Source organism: Ascaphus truei, chromosome 4, assembly GCF_040206685.1.
Source record: "Ascaphus truei isolate aAscTru1 chromosome 4, aAscTru1.hap1, whole genome shotgun sequence".
Lineage (NCBI taxonomy): Eukaryota > Metazoa > Chordata > Amphibia > Anura > Ascaphidae > Ascaphus > Ascaphus truei.
Window position 1 is genome coordinate 230561602 of NC_134486.1, and position 22500 is coordinate 230584101.

At 39.7% G+C, this 22500-nt stretch overlaps 1 protein-coding gene across 13 annotated transcripts in view; it reads left to right on the forward strand.

The window, feature by feature from the left end:
- The window catches only part of ARID1B (AT-rich interaction domain 1B), a 398185-nt gene that overhangs the window by 117394 nt on the left and 258291 nt on the right, over window positions 1–22500 (forward strand). For 10 of the 13 annotated variants that reach the window (XM_075596966.1, XM_075596968.1, XM_075596967.1 and 7 more), the window contains one exon: window positions 10835–10948. The exons of the other annotated variants lie outside the window; for them this stretch is intronic. In XM_075596966.1, coding sequence (XP_075453081.1) covers window positions 10835–10948 — 114 coding nt within the window. The remainder of the gene's footprint in view (window positions 1–10834; window positions 10949–22500) is intronic. 13 annotated transcript variants of the gene reach the window in all.

Here is a 22500-nt window from a genome sequence, read left to right on the forward strand (position 1 = left end):
GGGTAAAAAGCCAGATATTGCTGTATATATACACAAGCAGTAAATGAGGATACTTATCCGTGGCTGGATGGAAGATGGTAGTCAGTGTAAGCAGGAGGGGTGGTGGTGTTAGGCAGGTAGCTGAAACACCATCCGGTGTAGTAGGAAGATATCCAGTTGTCAGCTACTTTACTCCATGTGTCTGACGTGAAATCATAGTCCCAGCATTCAGACCTTAGAGCACCCAACTCTGCAATAACAACTCTGTTTTGCCCGGAAGTATCCTCTACCTTTCTTCGTGTGTAATAGGAAATTGGCAGACCTCGATACAGCCTCAATCTGCGTGATAACGTCAGGACGTCATGACGTAGTGACGCACTGACGTCATCACGCAGGTTATATGTATATTTTATATATATATATATATGTATGTATGTATGTATGCACACACACAAAAAGAAAACTAATGCTCCATGATAACATTATGGTTTAATGATACTATTGATGAATAATTGCTGATAAAACTTTACACTCACAAGCATGCAACTTTGGGATCGCGTAAGAATAAAATGTAAATTAATAGAATCAAGCAATCCCTAATGACTAGCGCATAAATGTCTTTGATAAACTGCACAAATCAGCTACCTACCTACTGTTTCAATTATGAGGAGGTGTGCTTCTTTCGCTCTTCACTGTGGTCGTCACATGTCATGGTTCAATCCTCCTTGAACCCGCAAGTTCAGCTTCAAAGAAGAGAGAGCCACTTCAGCTCTGCACTAGGACTCTGCACATTACGGTGTTTGGTGCGAGAAGCACAGAGCGCTTATTTGTTTGTTGTTTGTTTTTCCTTTAGGAACCGCAAGGTCAATCTTGAAGCGGGGAGAGCTGCAAACGCTCCCTGCCAAGGCACTCAAGTGTCGATACCCAAACCCTCTGGAACCCGCATTTCAATTTCAGAGAGGGGAGAGCTGTTTAGCTATTTATTTCTTCCCTTGGGCTTTTACGTTGCGCCAGTGGGTTTTTTTCTTCTTATATATATGTTTTAACATAACACACATACACACAAGATGGTAGCACTCACTTGTCAGGTGGGGCTCCCAAGGCTGGTCTGTACTTGGTAAAGAAATTAAGAACAAACAAAGGACATTTCAAGCAGAAATGTATACCAGCACCAGAAAAGACAAAAATACAATTGTGAATAAAGATATTACTTTATTGTAACATACTCCCCATACAGACCCTGGGGGTCTGCATGTAGAGTATATTACAATAAAGTAATTTCTTTATTCACAATTGTATTTTTGTCTTTTCTGGTGCTGGTATACATTTCTGTTTGAGGTGTGTGTGTGTGTGTGTGTGTGTGTGTGTGTGTGTGTGTGTGTGTGTGTGTGTACACACACACACTTTTTAATTTCTTCTGTTTATATAGCATATCAATGAAGGTTGGTTTCAAAGAGCTTAGCTTTACAGAAAAGCAAACAGTACATGTTTCCAATTGAGAGTTTATCTACTGATTATGTGTGCGGCAACTTAACCTTTCTTATTCAATTAACTTGCTAGACCTTTGGTGACTGGTCTCTGTAAATGCCAGCACCAAATATAATATTGTTTTACCTACAATTTTCTATCGTTTTATTAACTGCCGTGCTTGAGACGCTTCATCGTTTTTGCTGCAATGAGTTTGCAATAACAAAAAACAAAGAAGCCCAAAGCTACATCCAAAATGACAAAAATATAGTGAAATACCTATATATCTCTTGAAAAAGGGGTCATTTAGTTAAACCCTTTGGCCAAAGCATTTTAAGCCTGCAAGCCACTTCAAGGCATGACCAAATATTGCAAGTCCTAATACTAACTGATTAAAATTATTTTTTACCTCTATAATTAGAGGAAGAATGATCACATTGGCATGCAGCTGGTTGTGACAGATCCAAAGAAAGAACTGCTTACTTGGAAAGTGGGCAGAGGTGAGCTTAAACCCTGAGGGGGGAGGAGCCACTAACCTCCAAAACAGCTGAGGCCAACTGGACAAAGTTAATAAACAAACAGATACCCAGTAAGCACCAACAATTACCACATAAAAAAATATATGTATATGTGTCAATTGGAGTGCTAACGGGCGTGGCTAAATGTATATTAAAAAACGAGCTTACTGGGTATCTGTGTGTTTATTAACTTTGTCAGCTGGTCTCAGCTGTTTTGTAGATTAGTGGCTCCTCTCCCCCCCCCCCCCCGGGTTTAAGCTCATCCCTCCCCACTTTCCAAGTAAGGAGTTCTTTCTTTGGATCTGTCACAACCAGCTGCATGTCAATGTGATCATTATTCCTCTAAGTATACAGGTAAATAAGAATTTTAATCGGTTAGTGTTAGGACCTGCAATATTTGGTCATGCCTTGAAGTGGCTTGCAGGCTTAAAATGCTTTGACCAAAGGGATAACTAAATAACCCTTTTTTTCCAGTGAAATATAGGTATTTCACTGTATATTTTTGTCATATTGGATATAGCTTTGGGCTTCTTTGTTTTTTGTTATATAAATTTAGCCACGTCCTGTAGCACTCCAATTTACACACACACACACACACACACACACACACACACACACACACACACACACACACACACACACACATACATTTATATATGTGCCATACTTCCTCGTCTGTCTTTGCTTCGAATCCATCTACTTCACCTCCTCTGACTCCCCGCTGGAATCTACAAATAGGGTATTTATATTGGGAATTTCTGTATTTATGGTACTTGTTGAAAATAACATGCAACACTTTATAATCTATAAGCAATATAAAAGTACTGACCCAGTCTACTTTTGGGCAAATTTTAATTTTCAACAATCACTAATTGAATATATATATTTAAAGATAATAGTTTCATGGAGTATTTTTGTTGTTCCTTAAAATTGGACAAAATCTAATATCCATTTTATATAGGGGTATTTATTAACAGTTTCTGTTATCTCTACCCAATTAAGATAGAATTAAGATTAAGTTATACATTGGTCATTTAGATCTCATCATGCCATTTGAATCAAATATATTTTTTATTGTATAGATATTTTTATTGTATAGATATTATCTTTTTTATTTATCTTTCTTTCTTTTATTATATATTTTGTATATTTTCTTTGAACTTCAATTACATATTAAAAGCAAAATTGCTAATCATCTAGATTTTAAACTGACATATTAACATTGTAATTAAAATTGTAGTATTTTGGTTGTTAATTTCAATTTTTAGCCACAACAATGATGTGAATAGAAATGTAATTTCTTTTCTGGTACTCGATAGGGTCCTCACAATATAACATGTTACACTTGTTATATATGATGTTAACCATGTGTGTTTGATTAATTCGATAATTTATTGGTTAAATATGTGTAAATATCTCCCTATAAATATCATGGAGGGGCGTTTAGAGGGCAACCCTGAAGAAGTCATCATCGATGACGAAACGCGTAAGGCGTAGTTAGATTGCGGCCGCCATTTGCCCACAAACATTGTTGCTACCTGCTGTCAGATACTGGCTCTCGTGTGTGTCATTACGACCCTAACAACAATACAGAGGACTTCCAAGGCACTGCTTCCCGGAGGGACCTCTCTTGCTGAACACTGAGTGCGAGGTATTCCGTTTCCGGTTTCGGCTGCACGAAGGAGGGTCATGTGACGACGCCATTGCCCTGAGCCGGACTGTGATGATCGAGCTGTTGGCACATGAGAGCCTATCTCATACATGCTATTGATTGCTGTACCTTTGTGAGTGGGCATTTGAAAGATTTTATGTTCCTTTAATACAATTTTATTATGGTAATGCACTTGGTGTGCGCCTGTTTTTTCTCTTTCTTTTTTTCATATATATATATATATATATATATATATATATATATATATTATGTGTGTTTATGAGTTTGCAACGACATTTTTGGTTAAGCATTCTAGTGGCTTTAGTGGTCCTGGTGAAGATTAATTGTAGGTTGAGGTACTTTATGCGTCACCACTTTAATCTTTGAAGATGTTTCATGTAGATAACTTAAAGGCATCGCATTCTACCGTGTAATTTTAATAAATTATGGATCAGTTCTCTATATATAAAATGTGTATGAATATTGTAGGTGTAGCTCTTATAGAATAGGACAAAGTTTATATGATCTGCATATAACTTTAATAAATGTTGGGTTTTAAAGCCTTTACTGTAATAGCTTAAATATTTAGTAATTTTCAGTTCTTACAACTTCTCCTGTGTTACAAATCAAACACATTCTCTGATATAAAGTTTGCAAGAGAAATGATTTTACAGCCATATTTAATTTTCCGTGAAAAACAAGATAATGTTGTGAGAATAAGAACTATATACACACATCGGTTCATGCTGATAATGTCTTATGGCTCAAGAGTGTATTACGCCTTTGGGGAAATAAAATATTGATTTTCAGAGGTCAGCTATGTTTTCATTAACTTTGAGGTATAGATCAGAGTGATGGCTGGGGAATCCCAAGTCTGGCTTGGTAGGTGACACCAGCCTCTCGCAGGCATAGTGAAAACTAGCAAATAATGCTCCTTTTTTTTGCTTGGCCGAGCAAACCTTAGTTTAACAATGTAAGCAAATTTCCAATATCAACAGCTATTTAGGCATAAGTATCCAATTGATTTGCATATTTCTCTTCCTTGGCATACCTCTCCTAAATAAGTTAAATTTAAAAATATATATATATATATTACCAAAAAAATACATTGAGTTACCTCTCGTTTTCAAGTATGTCCTGAGAACAAAATAAAGTTGACAACATTGTTCCAGCAGTGGGGGGGTGGGGGGGATTGGTAAAAGAAGGTAGAACAACCCGGTTCCTTATTGAACCTTGGGACAATAAGCAGGGTTCTAGAGGTGGATCTAAGAAAAGTGCAGTGTACAGTAGGGATGAGAAGCCTGCTCAGATAATTTCCAGAAAATTGTTGCAGGTAAGACAGGAAAGATGTACGTTGCCTCTGTATTCATGGTATGTACGTTGCCTCTGTACTCATAGTCAAATTAACATATCACAGTGGTGGCTGTTGAAGTTATATAGTAAGACAAAACGGCATATTGAGATATAAAGAATATCAGTTTTGCTGAGGTCAATTTGGGGGGCGGTACCATACACTATATCCCCATAGTTAATCATTCGCATTAACATCTGCTGTGCAATGCTTTTTCTGATTAATGGGTTTAGACTGGATTTATTTCTATAAAGTACATTCAGTTTGGATGTCAGTTTGTCAATGTACAAACCAAAGAGTCAAGCCACATACCCGAATATTTAAAGCTAGCAACTGAGGCAAGAATAGTCTTAGAGCTGGTTCTAATCAGTAGTTCTGTCTTCGTAAGCTTTAGAAATTTAGCTTTAGTCCTAAACGGTGTTTAAAAACAGTTTTAAGTGATTCAGTTTTCGACCTTTGAAAAATCAGATTGCAGTACATTTTCAAGGGCAGAGAGGCTGGAACAACATGCATATAATATGGCATCATCAGCATACATGTGCAGAGAAGTTGTTAGAAACTGGACAAGTCATTTTTAAAGACAGAAAAAGTAAGGGCCCCAGAACAGAGCCTTGGGGGACCCCTTAGGTAAGATCCAAGTACTGTAGGTAGGTAGAGTTGCTTAGTTGGGAATTAGCATGTTTTTCGATTACTTTGGATAATAGAGATAGGTCTGTTGTTGGAGGCAATGTTTTTGTCACAACTTTTGAAGACAGGGATAATGCGAGCGGTTTTCTAGGCTTTAGGCTAAGGCCACGCTGCCTCAAACCACGCGCCCGCACTGCAGACAGGCAGCGCGTGGAGAGGCACTTGGGGCTTTTTCCGGTCCAAATGGACCATTTTTGCGAGCGGGGGGGCGTGGCCAAAACAGGTGGGGGCGTGGCCATGACATGGGGGGTGCAGCCATTACGTGAGGGGGCGGGACCGCCCGTCAGCCGTTCAGCCCCCCAACTCCTCAGCCGTTCAGCCCCTCAACCGCTGAGCCCCTCAAATCCTCAGCCCCTCAAATTCTCACACACAGACACGCACTCAGGCACACACAGACAGGCACACACATACACACACAGACAGGCACTCACAAATACAAACGGGGGGTGGGTAGGGGGGTTAATCGGAGCCCGGGGGATTGGAGCAGGGGGGGAATCGGAAGGGGGACCACCCCCCCAAGAGGAGAGAGTCTGTGGGAGGGAGCAGGGGGGACTTCCTTGGTGCTGCAGAGTTTATTTAAAATCGCTGCTTTCCCTCCACACTCTCCTCCCCACTCCCCGAAGCCTCCTCTCCTCATTGGCTCACAGCCACACCACGTGACGCGTTGCCGCTTGGTATTACAATTCTCTTGCATCCCCTGGCGGCTGACGCGTCACAGCGTGTAGTGAGCTGTGCCGTGAGGGTGGACTGGGACCGGCTCGGGAGGATTCCCCTGCTGGTGGGAAACGCTCGTGCGGCCGCCCGCGCCGCCGGGCGCAGCGGGTCCCAGCCCTTAGGGATTTGGCCAGAAGACAAAATAGTGTTGATTATGGAGGCAATTAGTTTAGCAATGACTGTGCCACCAAGACGTAGGAACTTGGATTGCAATTGGTCAGGCCCACTTTGATTGTTTAGCTTTAGTGTACAATCTCCTCTTCAGACACTGGGATAAATTGACATTCATGAGCACAGCGAGGGGGTATTGATATAGGAGTGTGCTCCGTCTGGGATTCCAGATTAAGGTCACATTTGCTTCTTGATAATAATGAAGTAGCACATCCCACAAAGTATTTATTGAATGAGTTGGCAATGGCAGAATGATCAGACAAAATTACATCATCCTTTTTGATACTGGAAGGTTCTTGACAGCTACAGAGCTCAAACATATTATTGATGACCTTCCAGAGTTTTGCAGGATATGAGGTATTTTGATCAACATTGTTAGAATAGTGTTGTGATTTTGCAAGTCTAGTTTGCCTTGTGCATGTATTTCACAGGGCTCTATAATTTTCGAGATATTGTGTAGAGCCTGTTAATGTCCACAAGACATTTCTAAAGCAGTAAAGCTCAAGGTTGGATGTTGCCCACGGAAGATGGACTGAACAGAATCAGACTCCACGGCGCACCATGAATATTGCAGATTTTTAGGAACTGGAAGTGGTCGAGGGCAAAATCAGGATCTGGTAAAATGATTCTGAATCAAGGGCAGTTGGTGAGGTTAACAAGACATTGTTAAAAGTTCTAAATTTTCTACCAAATAGGATTTTAGGGCTAGATTTTAATAGTTTTATTTTTACGGGCACAATATACGATCACTGAAAATGTCAGGTAATCTAGCAGGGGCTTGGATTCCGTTGGGACAAACGGATAAGATCCAATCTAACTGTAAATTGTTTCAGGATTTTAAATTTGATGGAGTAGGTTAAGAAATTAGTTGAGTTAAATGATTTGAATTGTGCACAGACTTTGTTGTTTTTAAGGTCAAGCCAATTGAGGTTGAAGTCACCAAGAACCAATAGCTCACTATTTCTATTAAAAGAAGACATACATTTTAAGGCATCGTCAATATAAAATAAAAACCATCCTCTTCTCTTTGACCGATCCTTCTTAAAGATGGAGTAACATTGAATATAAATAGATGTGTTGAGTTGTGCGACTATGGCTTTATGCTTATACAAGAAGCCCTTGGTTCATCTAGTTTGGGCAATAAGCTACGACTATTTCCCTTTTGGGAATTTAAAAGGGACATATTCTGTGGCGGGGAAGTTCGTGTAAAAGGGAGGGCCTGGGTTTCATTCAATATCACTTGCCAACGATGATAACGAAAGAAATAGAAATTGTAATAATTGTCTGTGGGTTGTAAAGGAATGATGTTTTCATGGGTGAAATGCCTCAGCCGAGGAAGTCATGGTGCCCGGTAAACGGGGTTAAGGTAAGTCAATAAAGACCACATTGTGATCAAAATGCCAGTACGGCACAGGGATAGCAAAAATGATAAATATTTATTTAATTCAACGTGCCAAACATTGGCCCGACGTTTCGGTCCCCAGGTTAACCTTCTGGAGTAACTAGGATGCTCAGGGCCACACATTTAATATCCAAAAACGACACACAAAAAATCACAGTGTTCTAACCTCGGAGCATCCCTGTATTACTCTGTTGCTGTGGGAACTTGGCTCTGAAGCACAGATTATTTCCCCCCGTTATAACTGACTGACTGTCGTGGGAATTTTCTCACTTAAACCGCATGCAACATCACAGAGACTTTTGATTGTGACAAATGCCGTTGGAATAAGACAATTAGACATGTTATTGTAACATGATACGGTTTTCTTCATAGTATTACATAAATTGTTTGCACATATAGCCACGGTAAAACTCTGATATAGGGATCATGCATGTATATATTTCTCTGTACATGCGTTGCTGTATGTCAGTTCATTTGACATTGTCCTGTCCCATTACCTTTTTATTTCCCTTACCTACACTCTCACAACTGTCACTCACTAGTTGTTGCCTAGCAACACCCCCCTTTCTTACTCTTTCGTGCCAGTTTTGGATATAAAATGTGTGGCTCTGAGCATACTAGTTAACCCTGAAGAAGGTCCCCCCCTAGGGACTGAAACAACGGGCTAATGTTTTGCATGTTGGATTAAATAAACATTTATAATTTTTTCTATCTCAGTGCCGTTCTTTCAGTTTGATCACAATTGTGGTTGTGTATACCACAAAATAAATAAAAAGCAGATAGAAAATCTTCAAAACAAGTGGCACTAGCCAGGAGTAAATTCATCATACACATTTTTATTAAGCATACAAAATTGACTGCATTAAAAACATCTAAAAGATGTGTGGAGCTCTCCTAAACTAGACTATAGCTGCCTGAACAATCCCTAACCAGGTATAGTATCAGAAATGTCGCCGGGACTCCCAGAAGTCGGCGATCCCCACCGTCCAGGGAACCCGGGTGCTTAAGTGTAGTGCAGATACTAATGTAACATCACATTTCCCAAGTCTCACAATATATAGTCACTATACACATATAGGTGTGAATAGACCACTCTAGAGAGATGAAAAATTAATGAATAGAGCAGATAAAGGAACATATATATAGACACATACACACACATACAGGGGTCGACGAATTATAAAAACAGCCACTCGCCCCCCCCATCTCTCTCTAATCTCCCTCATTTTACCCGCTGGCAAGACTTACCGGCGGCATGGTGCATAGTCTTCCGGCATTCTCCTGCGTCTTCCCCTTCAACGCTGGGCATTGTCCTGCAACTAAAGTGAAAATGGCGGCACTGCGCCAAATGACGCAGCATTGCCATGACAACTGGACGCTAAGTGGCGTCAACCCTTCATTTGTCGAGCCGTGTGTGTATATCTCAGATCTATCAAAACCTTTTTCTGTGCAATAGCAATTTACAGCATCTCATATATATCCTCATCTTAAACCTTTGTTAGTCCACTGCTGGATGAAGGCATCTCCAATGATCATCCAGGTACTGTGGGTACAAACCTCTCTTCTCCATGTTGCTCCAACACACTTTCTAAATGTCATCTTCCCATCTTACGTTTGGTCTTTGTCTTGGTCTTTTAATGTCTCTTGGATTTCCAGTCGATTATCATCTTGGTAATTTCTTCTTGCGATATATTCGTCCCACTGCCATTTTAATTTCTTCACCTGATATTTGTTTGTTTGCTCTCGAACATCGACTTTTATTTGATTTTTCACCTATTCAATCTTTTCCCTATTTCTTTGGCTTATAGCATACATCTCTCTATACTTCTTTGTGTTGTCTGAAGCTTCTGAGTTGTCTTCGCATTTAGGGTCGAAGCTTCACATCCATATGTGGGCACAGGCTCTGGTCAAATACTTTCGTCTTAAGGCACAGTGAAAGATTCTTCCAAATGCGCTCCATCCCATGTTCATTCTCCTATAGATCTCATTCAAAAGGTTCCCCTCTATTGTTACTTGGCAGCCAAGGTATACATTGTCTTCGACTTCTATTTATTTTCCATTCATTTTGATCTTTACAAAGTTGACACATTTTGTTGAACATTACTTTGGTCTTGCTGGTGGCCTACTTTCTTACTTCGGCAAATTCTCTGATTTGTTACTGGAGGTATTCGTAGGTATTGACGATTGATTTTGAGTCCTTTTTTCCGCCAATGCAATGTCTTGATCAATTTTACAAGTGTAGCTGTAAAAAGCTTTGGTAACAGTGTCTTCCTGCCACACTCCCTTGCCGATCCTTATCTTACTTGTATCTTTGTGCAATCTAATGGTTGATGTAGCATTCTCGTAAATGTTCTTTATAATATCAATGTATCCTTCTTCAACACTTTGTCTTCTTAATGCATCTAGAACCGCTGAGGGGTAGATAGAATCCAATTATTTTTCGTAATCTGCGAATCCTAAAATGAGTGTAGATCGTATTCATTACTTTGAGAAATCACTCTTTGAACGACTTTTAGTCTATTGTGTTGTATCCAGTGGAAAATCCTGCTTGTTCTGTAGTCTGGACAATATATTTATTTTTATATATATATATATATATATATATATATATATATATATATATATATATACACACGTTTGTTTTTATATAAACAATTTGCTTTCCAAATTATCTTTGACCATACAATATAACATTTAATAACAGATTATTCGATCAGGAAATATGGCAAAATAGAAAGATTAGGTTGTGTTAAGTAAAATATCCGCTACATATTTTTGGGGATTCCACAGAACACAGGTTAAAAATAATTGCCATGATCATTTGCTGTAGTTGAATTTCTAAATTAAATAATGTGAAGAAAAATAAAGTTTTTGTGCCCGTTTTTTATGCTCAGGACGTCTCTCAGGAAGGCTACGGAAACCGACCTCAGCCTCCTTCAATGACACCAGGGAAGACTAACCATGAAGACTTGAACCTAATACAGCAAGAAAGGCCGTCAAGCTTACCAGTAAGATATATTTCTTCTGACATTTTTCTTAACTGCTACCAAGTTTCTGTTTTGCATTTGAGTCTCCCTCGCACTATACATGTGAAAATATGCAACATGTGTGATGTAACTACTGAGAAACCTTATTTCCTTTGGAAGGGTATGCTGAGTTGTAGTAAAAGGTTGTACGAGATATCGTGTCCTATCATCCTAAAGCTGATCACCGACTGTTATACTAGATTTACAGTCAACTCATCTCACCTTTGGATTAGAAGGTCTTGTATAATTGAAGTTCCCAACCTTCTTCTTTACAGGAATCTGTAAGCTCTTCTTCCCCCCCCCCCACCCCCCCCCTTAGTAGAACGTACACATACAGACAAAATATGTCAAAACTTCCTACTGAAATACATATCTGCGCCTGAGTTTCTTTAGTGCAGAATTATGTCGGGATCGGATCTACAATGCCCATTGTCACAAACTCCCAAGTGGTCAGTATAGAGATTCACCTGAAGACATAGCAATCTATTGGCAAGAGGTGCACACTGGTTGAAAACCACTACTGAATGTGTGTAGCTCTTTACATAGGATACCAAGTCACCTTCCACTAACCTAAAATATCTATGGTACAGGACAGTGTAGGAAGGTGATGTTTTCAGATTAAATACTCTCCTTTCCAAATTGTTTGCCGGGCAATACACTATTTAATTGTGTGTGTGTGTGTGTGTGTGTGTGTGTGTTTATTATATGTGCATTGGAGCTTGATAAAGGAACGTGTTCCGAAACATCGCCCATTTTCACTTATTTTTGTATTTGATGGAATATATGTGAACTTTTAATGTTTCTCTCAGCGATTACAGTTGATTCCCCTTTTTCCTGCATATGTAGTTTTGAGCCAGAGTGGTGATCCCAGCCCATCTATGTGTACTGTTCTAGAGCCAAGAACTTGGTTTCTCTAGACTGGGTGTTTTCTAGACCGGTTGAGTGCTCCTGACTATATATGTGTATATATATATGTATACTTACATAGATACATACATATAATACATAGATACATCCCCCCGGTTCCCGTTATACAAATCAGTTAAGTTGCCGATGTTACGTCCTGGTTTGTCCCGGGGATTTAAATGACTGTCCAATAGACTTCCTTTTGCCGCATGGAACTGCAAGATTTGAACAGCCATTTTGTTTCCGTGCACATAACTAGTGGGTCCCCAGAGCTAAAAAAAAAAAAAATCACAAGGTTCAGCTCCTGAGAGGGCTCCTCTGAATGAATGCAATGTTTGCTAGCCTGTCAAAAACTTGTATTGTGAAAGAAATAGCTACGCCACATCTAATCTCCCTACCTACCGGGAATACCTGTGTTGTTCATGGTAATGTTATTTTGTTAAAAGTAAGCTGACATTTAGTTTTTTACTACCATTTCAGAAGAAATATGCAGAAATAGTGTCAAGCATGAAATAGCATCAAATAGTGATAAGCATTTACATTGCTATTTTCTATCTGGGCAGGGATTCCCTACCCCAGAGGTGCTACATTTCTGTACTCAAGCTGCCCACCCCCTTCCCCCAAACAGGACAGGTTTTCAGGATCCCAGATTCAGCACAGGTGGCTCAGACATAGGCTAAGTCGAAGCCTGAGCCTCTGATTGAGCCACCTGTGCTGACGCAGGGATATCCTGAAAACCTGACCTGTTGGGGGGCTTGAGGACTGGCGTTGAGCTCCCCTGCCTTACCCCAATTGTTTTAGTCCATTTCATCTTGTGCCCTTCTCCCTGCTTTATCGGTAATGCCATTTGTTTATAGCATTGTCTGTTATTTGCCTATGCTGTAAATCAATGCACGCATGATGAGCAATAAATACAAATAAAATACTAATGATGTAAATGAGAGCCATTAACCTTTTTATTCTATAGAGCATTCACTGAAAACCATCAAAAGCCTTCTCCCATAAATAGAAAATAATCTCAGCGTGAGGCTGCTGTCTGGTGGAAAGGTCATTAAGAATACTGTAGCTTGCTAAGGGTGAGTTTAGTTTGAAAGGCCCCTGATAGCAAAGTGCACATATGCAATTATTGCGTCTGGTTATCATACATCAATAAACCCAGCACACGTTCTTTGAAGACATGTTAAAGCTGCGAGAGGCCAAAGCTGCCCCCTAAGGAATTCGGGACCCTCCAGACTCTTGATGAACCCCCTTAAGCGGTTACAGGGGCCCCTCTTCCCAACAGCAATTAATTAGATTGGGGGGAGGGCACGGGACCTCTGTAACAGTCCTCCATGGACGTTGCCATGTCAATGCACCCACGCGTGACATAGCAGCGTCATGACGCCGCGGCGTTGCCCAGGGCCCCCTTACTGCGTAGTTACTTCACTGAGTGAAGGGGTGCATATTTTCTTTATTTAACAGCTAGTGCCTGGTGTCTTTTCTCTCCCCCCTTATTTCCAGCGTCGTCCAGCAATGTTGTTTAACAATGTTGTTTTCCGGTTTTGGGTCAAGAAATTTTAACAAAAAATTGTTACACTGCGAGAGGAGATTATTGACCTGCCAAGCCGTCACTTTCCAGTGAAAGGAGAGCCCTCCTTGCAGCTTCTGGAACAGGTTGTGCATGCGTTCTATTTTAAAGCAAAAACGGCAATTTAAAGCTAAGGCAGTTTGATGCCCCACTGAACTTGGTTTAAGCCTGAAATCAAGGCGAAAAGCTAAAAGCCACAATGAAGAACTAAGCGTTCTTGAATGCTGGAGAACTAGCATCCACAGCTTACAAGAAGAATAAGGCCCGGGCCATGGAGCCTTCGCCCGTGCGGAGGCTGTGGGAAAGCGGGTGCTTTCCCTGTCCATGGTGTACGGGGCGTGCCTAGGGGCGCCACGGATCTGGTTTGCCCTCATTGGGCGAACCGCTCATGTGACCCTCGTGTCGCGCCAAGAAATCATGCGCAACGCTCATCTCCTCCTGCCTCCGCCAGCGTGCGCCCGCACTGTCCATGGGTGCGATCACTGCCTTAAGGCAATCTGATCACGTGCCGACGCCTCCGCGCGCTCTCCCACACCAGGGACATAGCCTAAACTGTTTTATTTAGACATGAAACGTTTTTCACCTGTTTTTATTATTTTTAGTTTAGCTATGCAATGGCGTTTTAGCACTTGGTCCTGTAACACTGTACCTGAAATGTTTCTATTCTATTTGCTTTAATGGCTTTTAACATTTAAAGTCAAAAGGTTAATGTCAGTTAGGTCTGAAGAATGGTAAATACCAGAGCTGCTGCAATCTGCAGTGATGTCACTGGGGACAGCCAGATAATTTGGGCAAGAAGGCCAAAGCAATTACTTTGACGGGTGATGTGTGAAAAAGTTGTTTGTGAAATTTCCCAGTGGCAGTCATTTTTACGGAGCCCTAAAAGTAATACCATCTTATCAGTTTCAGGAGAGTCGTTATTGAGCATGTGCTTTGGTAAACCGTCATGAGAATACGGACTGAAGGTGTCTCTGTGGTAATTTCACTGCATTTGAGGCATGTGAAGTCGGATCGAATTCCAGTGTCAGCTCTTCATGTGACCTTAAGCAAGTCACTCTATCTGCCTATGCTTCAGGCACCCAAATTAGCCTGTGAGCCCTGTGTGGCAGGGACTTTTGCGCCTTCAAATTCCACATGCAGCGCTGCATACGTGGGAAATATGCAGAAGCTCCGACCACATTGCAGCAGGCTAGGATAGTGACAGAACAATGACACACAGCTTGACAGATAGCCATCCTAACATAATCTATACACAAATATAAAATACAATAACCTCCTCTAGCGCTACTCTATTAATGATACTTAAACATATGTTTCATTTTGTGAGGATTCATTTCTCCAGTGATGTGAAGGGGTTAATTTCACCCCTATTTAAATAACCAGCAAAACAGTGTCTGTGTATACAAACTAAAAACATAAATATATCTTTAGGTAGAATAAATGAAATATCTTGTGCTTCAGTCCTCCTGGGCTACTTTCTACTAATGACCTTCCAATCTAGGCCAAAATAACCTTTCTAGATTATCAAAACATAGCCACCTGCTGTTCATATGCTAAATAGACAGGGCTGCATTCATCTCTGTTATGTAAACTGTTTCCTTAACCACTACCAAAGTGCATATAGTGGCAATGGTGTAATTCAGGGGTTCACAACTTTTTTCACATTGTGCCCCCCGGAGAGAGAATATTTGTTCCGCAAACCACTATTTAGTAAGTCTGCGAGGACACTAGAACAAATATCACAACCTATTTGCACCTGAATTGAAAACTGGTTGAAGGATAGACAACAGAGAGATTTCAGGTTGGGCTAAGGTTGTAAGTGGAGTACCTTAGGGATCGGTACTGGGACCCTTCCTTTTTAATTTGTTTATTAATGACCTTGAGGTTGGCATAGAGAGCAAAGTCTCCATCTTTGCTGAGGACACTAAATTGTGTAAGGTAGTAGAATCCGAGCAGGATGTAATTTTTCTCCAGAAGAGCTTGGATTGACTGGAAACTTAGCCAGGTAAATGGCAGATGAGGGTTAATACAGATACGTGTAAGGTTATACATTTGGGAAACAAGAATAAAGAGGCAATTTACAAATTAAAATGGGGATAAATAAGGAGAATCCTTGTTGAAGGATTTGGGACTGCTTGTACACAGCAGGCTTAGCAATAGTGCCCCAGGTCATGCAGTAGCTGCAAAGGTAAACCAGATCTTATCTTGCATTAAACAGGCATAGCATGGAAGGGAAGTAAACATAATTATGCCCCTTTATAAAGCATTAGTAAGACCACACCTTGAATATGGAGTACAATTTGGGGCACCACTCCATAAAAAAGACATTATGGAACTAGAAGAAGTGCAGCGAAGAGCCACCAAATTAATAAAGGGGTGAATAATCGATTTATGAGCCTAGGCTAGCTAATTACATTTGTTTACATTATAAGAGGCAACTTAAGAGGGGATATGATAAGTATATACAAATATATTCGGAGACAATACAAGGAGCTTCCAAGAACAGTACAAATACATGGTCATCCCTTTAGGTTGGAGGAAAGGAGATTTCACCAGCAACAAAGGAAAGGGTTTTTTTTTTTTTTTTTTTTTTTTTTTTTTTTTTTTTTTTTTTTTTTTTACAGTAAGGCCAGTTAAAATGTGGAATTCAGTACCCATAGAAAGGAAAGGTATACAGGGTATACCAAATAAGGAAAAATGATAAGGATATTGATCCAGGGAGTAATCTGATTGCCAATATCCAGAGACATTAAGGAATTTATTTTCCCCCTTATGAGATATAATTAGATGATATTTAACTGGGGTTTTTGTGTTTGCCTTCCTCTGGATCAATATACTGTAAGTACAAATATAGTCATCAACATTTGCATAGGTTAAACTTGATGGACATACTGTACAGTATGTATTTTTTCAACCTCATCTACTATGTAACTATGTAACATATACAGCTTCTACTGTTACATTAACAGGCTCCTTGATTCACACTATAGCACTAGAATGTATTGTGTAACTGTGTGGGTAATATCAGGCAAAATTTCCCAAAGGGATGCTCCTTTGGCAAACCAGCCCAAAGACTGCAAATGTTATGTCTATCTACATTGGAAAAGGTTGATTACTTTGCATATTTCTACTGTGCAGAGAGGCATTGAACCAATATGCACTGACAATACAGTGTGTATTACTGTTTAGTATATTCCAAGTCAGAACATTCTGTTCCATCAAGGGATCTCATTCTCCAATAGATGCACATTATACACAGCATCCCTTTTACATAGTAATATAATAGGTGCTAAATCAAGCAATTAAGTCCAGTATTCTGCAGATGTAGCCAAACTTCATGCTGCGGAAACGAGCCTGGAACCTTGCTTAAGTACTCAGCCTTCTACTGTATAGCTGTGGAAAGGCATCACTTCGAACTTTCCCTGGCTCACATTTTACCTTCCTACAAAAGCGTTTTTGAACATGATGCCTTTTATTTCAGGCAGCAAAAATATAGATTAAAACATGTATTGAAACGAGTATCTTTTACAATAGGACAAAGAGGTCCACGGCATAATCAAAAGACATAACATCAGTAACTATAAGGAGTAAGTACAAACAGCAACTATAGGGATACAAATCATATAGAGGCAACGCCTTACCAGCTACGGAAAAATGTGGAGACTTGACGTTTTGTGAAAAAAGTAAAACTCTTGATAGTCGTGAGTCAAGGGTTTCACCTTTTGCCTGGAACGTCAAGTCTCTATGGTGTAAATCTTTACATTCTTCCGTAGATCGTAAGGAGTTTCAATATGATTTGTATTCTTATGCGGTTGATACTTGCCCCTTATGATTACTGATGCTATGTCTTTTGATTATGCTGAGGACTTTACTCCTTTTGTGAAAGATACTCGTTCCAATAGATGTTTTAATACATATTTTTTCACAAATTATAGGATTGTCCTTTTTATTCATTTTGGTGCATTGACTCCTGTAAATTTAATGTATATTTTTAGGTAGGGTGAAACTATCTTTTGAGTAATTTTCAACTTCCATTTATTCTATTCTTGTTTTCCCTTTCTTACTCTAACTGGGACAGTTGTGGGGACGGCAATCCATAAGCCGCCTGTATTACCTGAGGCTCATCGCTTGCTTTTTCTGGTTTACGGACGCAACAAATTGTAAAATGCTTTACAGAGAAGCTCGGGGAGAGTCCGGCAAAGAGCCGACAGTGGCTATCGCCATTATATATTCAACCTTCTTTTAAAACGTTTCTTCAATTTGCCACTTTTGTTTCAGACACCAATATACATACGTGGCCTGCATAAGATTTACAGACCTGGCTAGTAATGCTCTCTATCTCAGAACGTCAAGTTTGACCAATGTTCAGGCCTCAGCCTGCGATATATGGTTTCTCTGACTCGCTCACATGCCTAACTTGGGACATACCCCTGCTCTATGTACCACCAAACTTCGAAGCCAAAGAGGATTACCCATTGGACCCACAATTGTATGTTGGGATGGAGAGGAGGGGCATGGGCTTCTAGTTTGAAACCTGCTCTGAGATGTTACTGCCTGCTGTTAGTGCCCAAGGATTGTATTATGTCTGCCTGTTGCTGTTGGAATTGACCTCATGCACTTAGCCTTACAATATTCTCATGAAAAGGTGTGTGATAACTAATGCCTATGGGAGTTAAAGGAAAAAGAGCTATTAAACGCTTTAAAGTCAAGCTTTTACCATGTCTTACACTACACAGGCGCTTCAGTTTTGCCTTATGCTAGCTACTGCTGCGATTACATTATGTTAACTTTGTCGTGCAATTTTGATGAGATAAAAGGAATTCGCTCTAGTTGGAAGTGTGATGTGAATCCACAGGGTATAGAGCAGGCAGAGAAAAATTGAATATTTTCTACAGGTTTTTTTACATTTTTTTATGACACATACAAGGGGTAGGAACATTAGCGGTTCGGGAAGGCTTATTGTAACACATCAAATACAATAACTTTTTTTTGCTGTAATGCTGTACATTTTTATAGCATTTCCAAATATAATACATTAAAAAAACAAGTATTGTCACGGCATAGAAAGACACAAGCTTGTATGTTTTATTTCTCAGTGTAAGTACTACCTTCTTTTTCTGCTTGTAAACTATAATTATGAAACAAATAACTGCAGTTGTGTTTGTGTGTATTTGTTATAATTTGTTCACATTACTATGTGTTATATATATATATATATATATATATATATATATATATATATATATATATATATATATATATACACAGTGTTCGACAAACCTATACATTTGCACGCCCCGGGCGAGTGGATTTAACATCGTGGCGAGCTCCCATTGGCTCAAGCAGCACACGTGTGGTACTAGGTGGCGAGTACATTTTTTTGTTCGGCGAGTACATTTTTTGGTGATTTGTCGACCACTGTAATATATATATATATATATATATATATATATATATATATATATATATATATATATATATATATATATCACAATATGTAAAGATATGTATGAAAACCAGGTTCAGATCTAATTAGCTGATGGATATATATAATCCAGCTTAATTAGATCTGAACTTGGTTTTTATACAGCCTTCTTTGATTCGCATGTGATAACGCAACAGTGTTTATGCCAGGCATTTGCATTTATTGTATTAATATTATGAACAAAAATATGGCAATTGCTTCTCATTTTCACTATTTGGCATTTTGTTATTCCATGTTCAGTATATCCATATTTCTTAAAATGACAGTACTACCTATTTAACTAGTTTTTAGTTATTTCATGTTATAAACAAAAAATGCAGTATGTGCCTGATTCAAGCCTTTGCCCTGACATTGAGGAATGATATATTGCGTCTCCTTGTGAAGTCATACCATAATTTAAACGGCTTTCAGGCAGATTGTGGGATGAAACGTGTAGCAAACACTACCCATTTCAGCTTTCACCTTTCAACTGCTAACCGACTTAGATTTTAACATCTATCTTGGAATCTGATCAACAACATTACATTTTAGAGCCGCAAACCAATAGGAAACCGTGATGCCATCGTTTTGGGAGCCTGAAATGTTTAATCCCAGCTTGCTGAGCCAGAGCAGCTACCAGCACCTACTTCGGAAGAAAGCATCTCCGGGGGTAGGGAGTCGCCAGAGCCGAAATTAACAGGATTCAGCTCCTGAGACTCCCTGCTTCAATTCTATATTGAAAAAATAAACACATTTACAAAACAATTGCCATCTTTGATTAGTAGTATTTGTATTTAGTAGTATTTACTGTGATTACTCTCAGGTATTTTTCAAAGCCAATTGTCACCTTTCCAGTAGGTTATGGTTTACTTGCTGAAAAAGTATCCCAATTTACAATGAAACTATCAACCTTCGTGAAACAGTCAGACTTTGAGAGAACAGGACAAGTGTGTTTGAAAGCTTTGTATATTCAGCAATAATACCTTCAGCCAGACGAACTTCAGTCGTTCTGGTTATTCATTAACTTTAGTTACTGTAAATCTTTACTACCGAAGTGACCTAAGCTTTTTCAATGATAGTGTTACAATATCCCCAAAAGGTTCTATGGTAATGATTGCACAGCGTATCAGTCCATAACGTCTTATGCTAGCATGCTTAAAGGTGCACGTCATGTCTACGTGCATGCATTGACCTCTTTACAATAACGCCACGCTGAATACGGACCTGCTTTCTGGTGCAAGACGGATCAAATCTGTTGAATAAGCGTAGTAGGCTCTAACTTAATTAATGACTGTGATATGATTAGTAGGTTCAAGGGGCAATCCTTCCTAGGACCAGAGTGAACTAATTTCAGTGAGCTAGAGAACACAACTTGTGTTGCCAGGAATAAAAATTGAACACCCGGAGACGTGGTATACGTAAATAATAACTTAATGTGTATTGACAAAGTCAAAATATCACACCGCAACCTACTGCAGACAACAGACCAAAATTAGAAACACAGTACACTGTGTACCTGTTTGCAGTGTACTGTGTTTCTAATTTTGGTCTGTTGTCCACAGTAGGTTGCGGTATGATATTTTGTATTGTCAATACACATTAAGTTATTATTTACGTACACCACGTTTCCGGGTGTTCAATTTGGAGTACTGGTAACACAAGTTGTGTTCTGTATTGTGTTTGGGAGGGATAAGGGGTCTCCGTTGTTCCCGTGCACCCAACATTCCGTAACCATTCGATTTATTTCAATAGGAAGTGCTACCTATAATCACATATTTTCTGTAATTTCGGTGACCTGTTTAGGGGTCTTATCTGGGTAATTGATGCCTTTTCTTGCCCAAATCTGGCACCTATAAGTATTTATTTTTTATTTTTTTGAAGTTAGACCTGGGAGGGATTTGATTTCCTCAGGCTGCTCGCTTTTGTGTGATACTGTGTGATCAGCAAGTGTTTGTGTCCCCTCCTCCCCTTAACTTTATTGGTTCTCTGATGAGGGTAATGAAATCACTTGATTGCAAACACTTCCCCCCATTTAGAGGGAATGCACCTTTAAGACTAGGTGATTGGTTTTTGAAAGAAAGCTATGCAAAATATGATTTAAAGAAAACAACAACAAAAAACAGCATGGACATTGCTTTTGCTCACAACAGGTAGTCTAAAGGGGAAATCGGGGATGATGGTCTGTCATGTTTGCTCCACATCAGTGATAAGATAATCAGCCTTATGCACACCCCCTGCATTCCCAATGACAGCTAGAAAGATAGGGGACAGGCAAACAGGAGAGAAGTCAGTTATAAGGTCAGTCGAAACCACCCTAAACTTCCCATTACAATGTTTGCAAGCTCTCAAAAAATAATACTTGTCTTATTTTCTTTTAGCTATTACGGTGCCATTATAACACCCAGTGCTCGTCACCGTTAAAGTAAATCTTTGGTACACACTCCTCACTGCCTCTATATTTACGGGTAGGCAAATGGATTTCTTTTTAGGAGGCCACCACTCTCCCTTTCTGCATATTATTTATTGGTGCTTTATACATTTATCTCAAATATTATCCATACAGCTTTTATCCGACGTTTAACGAAGTCCACATTTTCTCATGTCCAACACAGGGCTTTAAAAAAACCCAACAACAACAACAAATAATAAGACTTGGAGCAGTGTGATGTCGTCACTTTATTACTGGTTTCTTGGGCAGATCGCTGTGGGTGTCATTGGGACGCAATACCTCCTATTCCTTTCCAAATGTTCAGGAGGTGGGTAGCAAACATGTGATCTTAGCACAAGAGGTCACAGTGCCAAAAGGTCAATGGTATTCATCAGCTGCGGACCTGCCAGCCCTGAAAAGATTATGGCATTAGTCACCTAGTTTGAACCCTGTAAACGTATCCAGTTGGGAATGCACCTTTTGAACAAGGGTTTTTTCAGCGTTGAGTATCTCGTGTGTTTGCAATAGCACAAAAACACTGAAATGTGGTCAAATAACATGAAAAGGGAGTGCTGCTTTAAATCATTTCGGTTGTGTGTTTTTCTGCAAGGGTATTCAATCCCCTTTGCATGTTAGAAGTTTCAATCACACAAAAAGCGAAACCTTTTTTTCCCATCTTCTCTGCTTACCCGTTTGATGTGAAAACTAGAACACAACCGAATGGGCCATGGTAGACCGAACACTCGCCAATTTAAAACCGCGACTATTTAACACCCTGGAGAAATCTCAGCCATGGCTCAAAATGTCAACGGTGAACGAGTTCTTGCAATTTTTCTTTGGCTTCTGAGTTTTTATTGCATACCTTGTTGGCATTTTATTCTAGCCCATGTCCAATATCATTGGAATATAGGACACTTTGTCCTGTATACTGTGCTAAAAACACATAAAAAAATCAAATTGCATCTTGACGCAATGCATGCTTAACCTCTGCGCTGCCAGTGGCTTCTTTATTGCTGAAACTCTTTGCATGCATTGCTTCGCAAAGCCAGGTTAGAGTTAACTTCGAAAATCAACATATAAAACTACCCTGCTTAAGACACTGGGCTTTATGGCTGCGCACTCTGGACAAGCACCCTGGAGAAGTGGCTTGTGCAAACCTCTTCACAGCT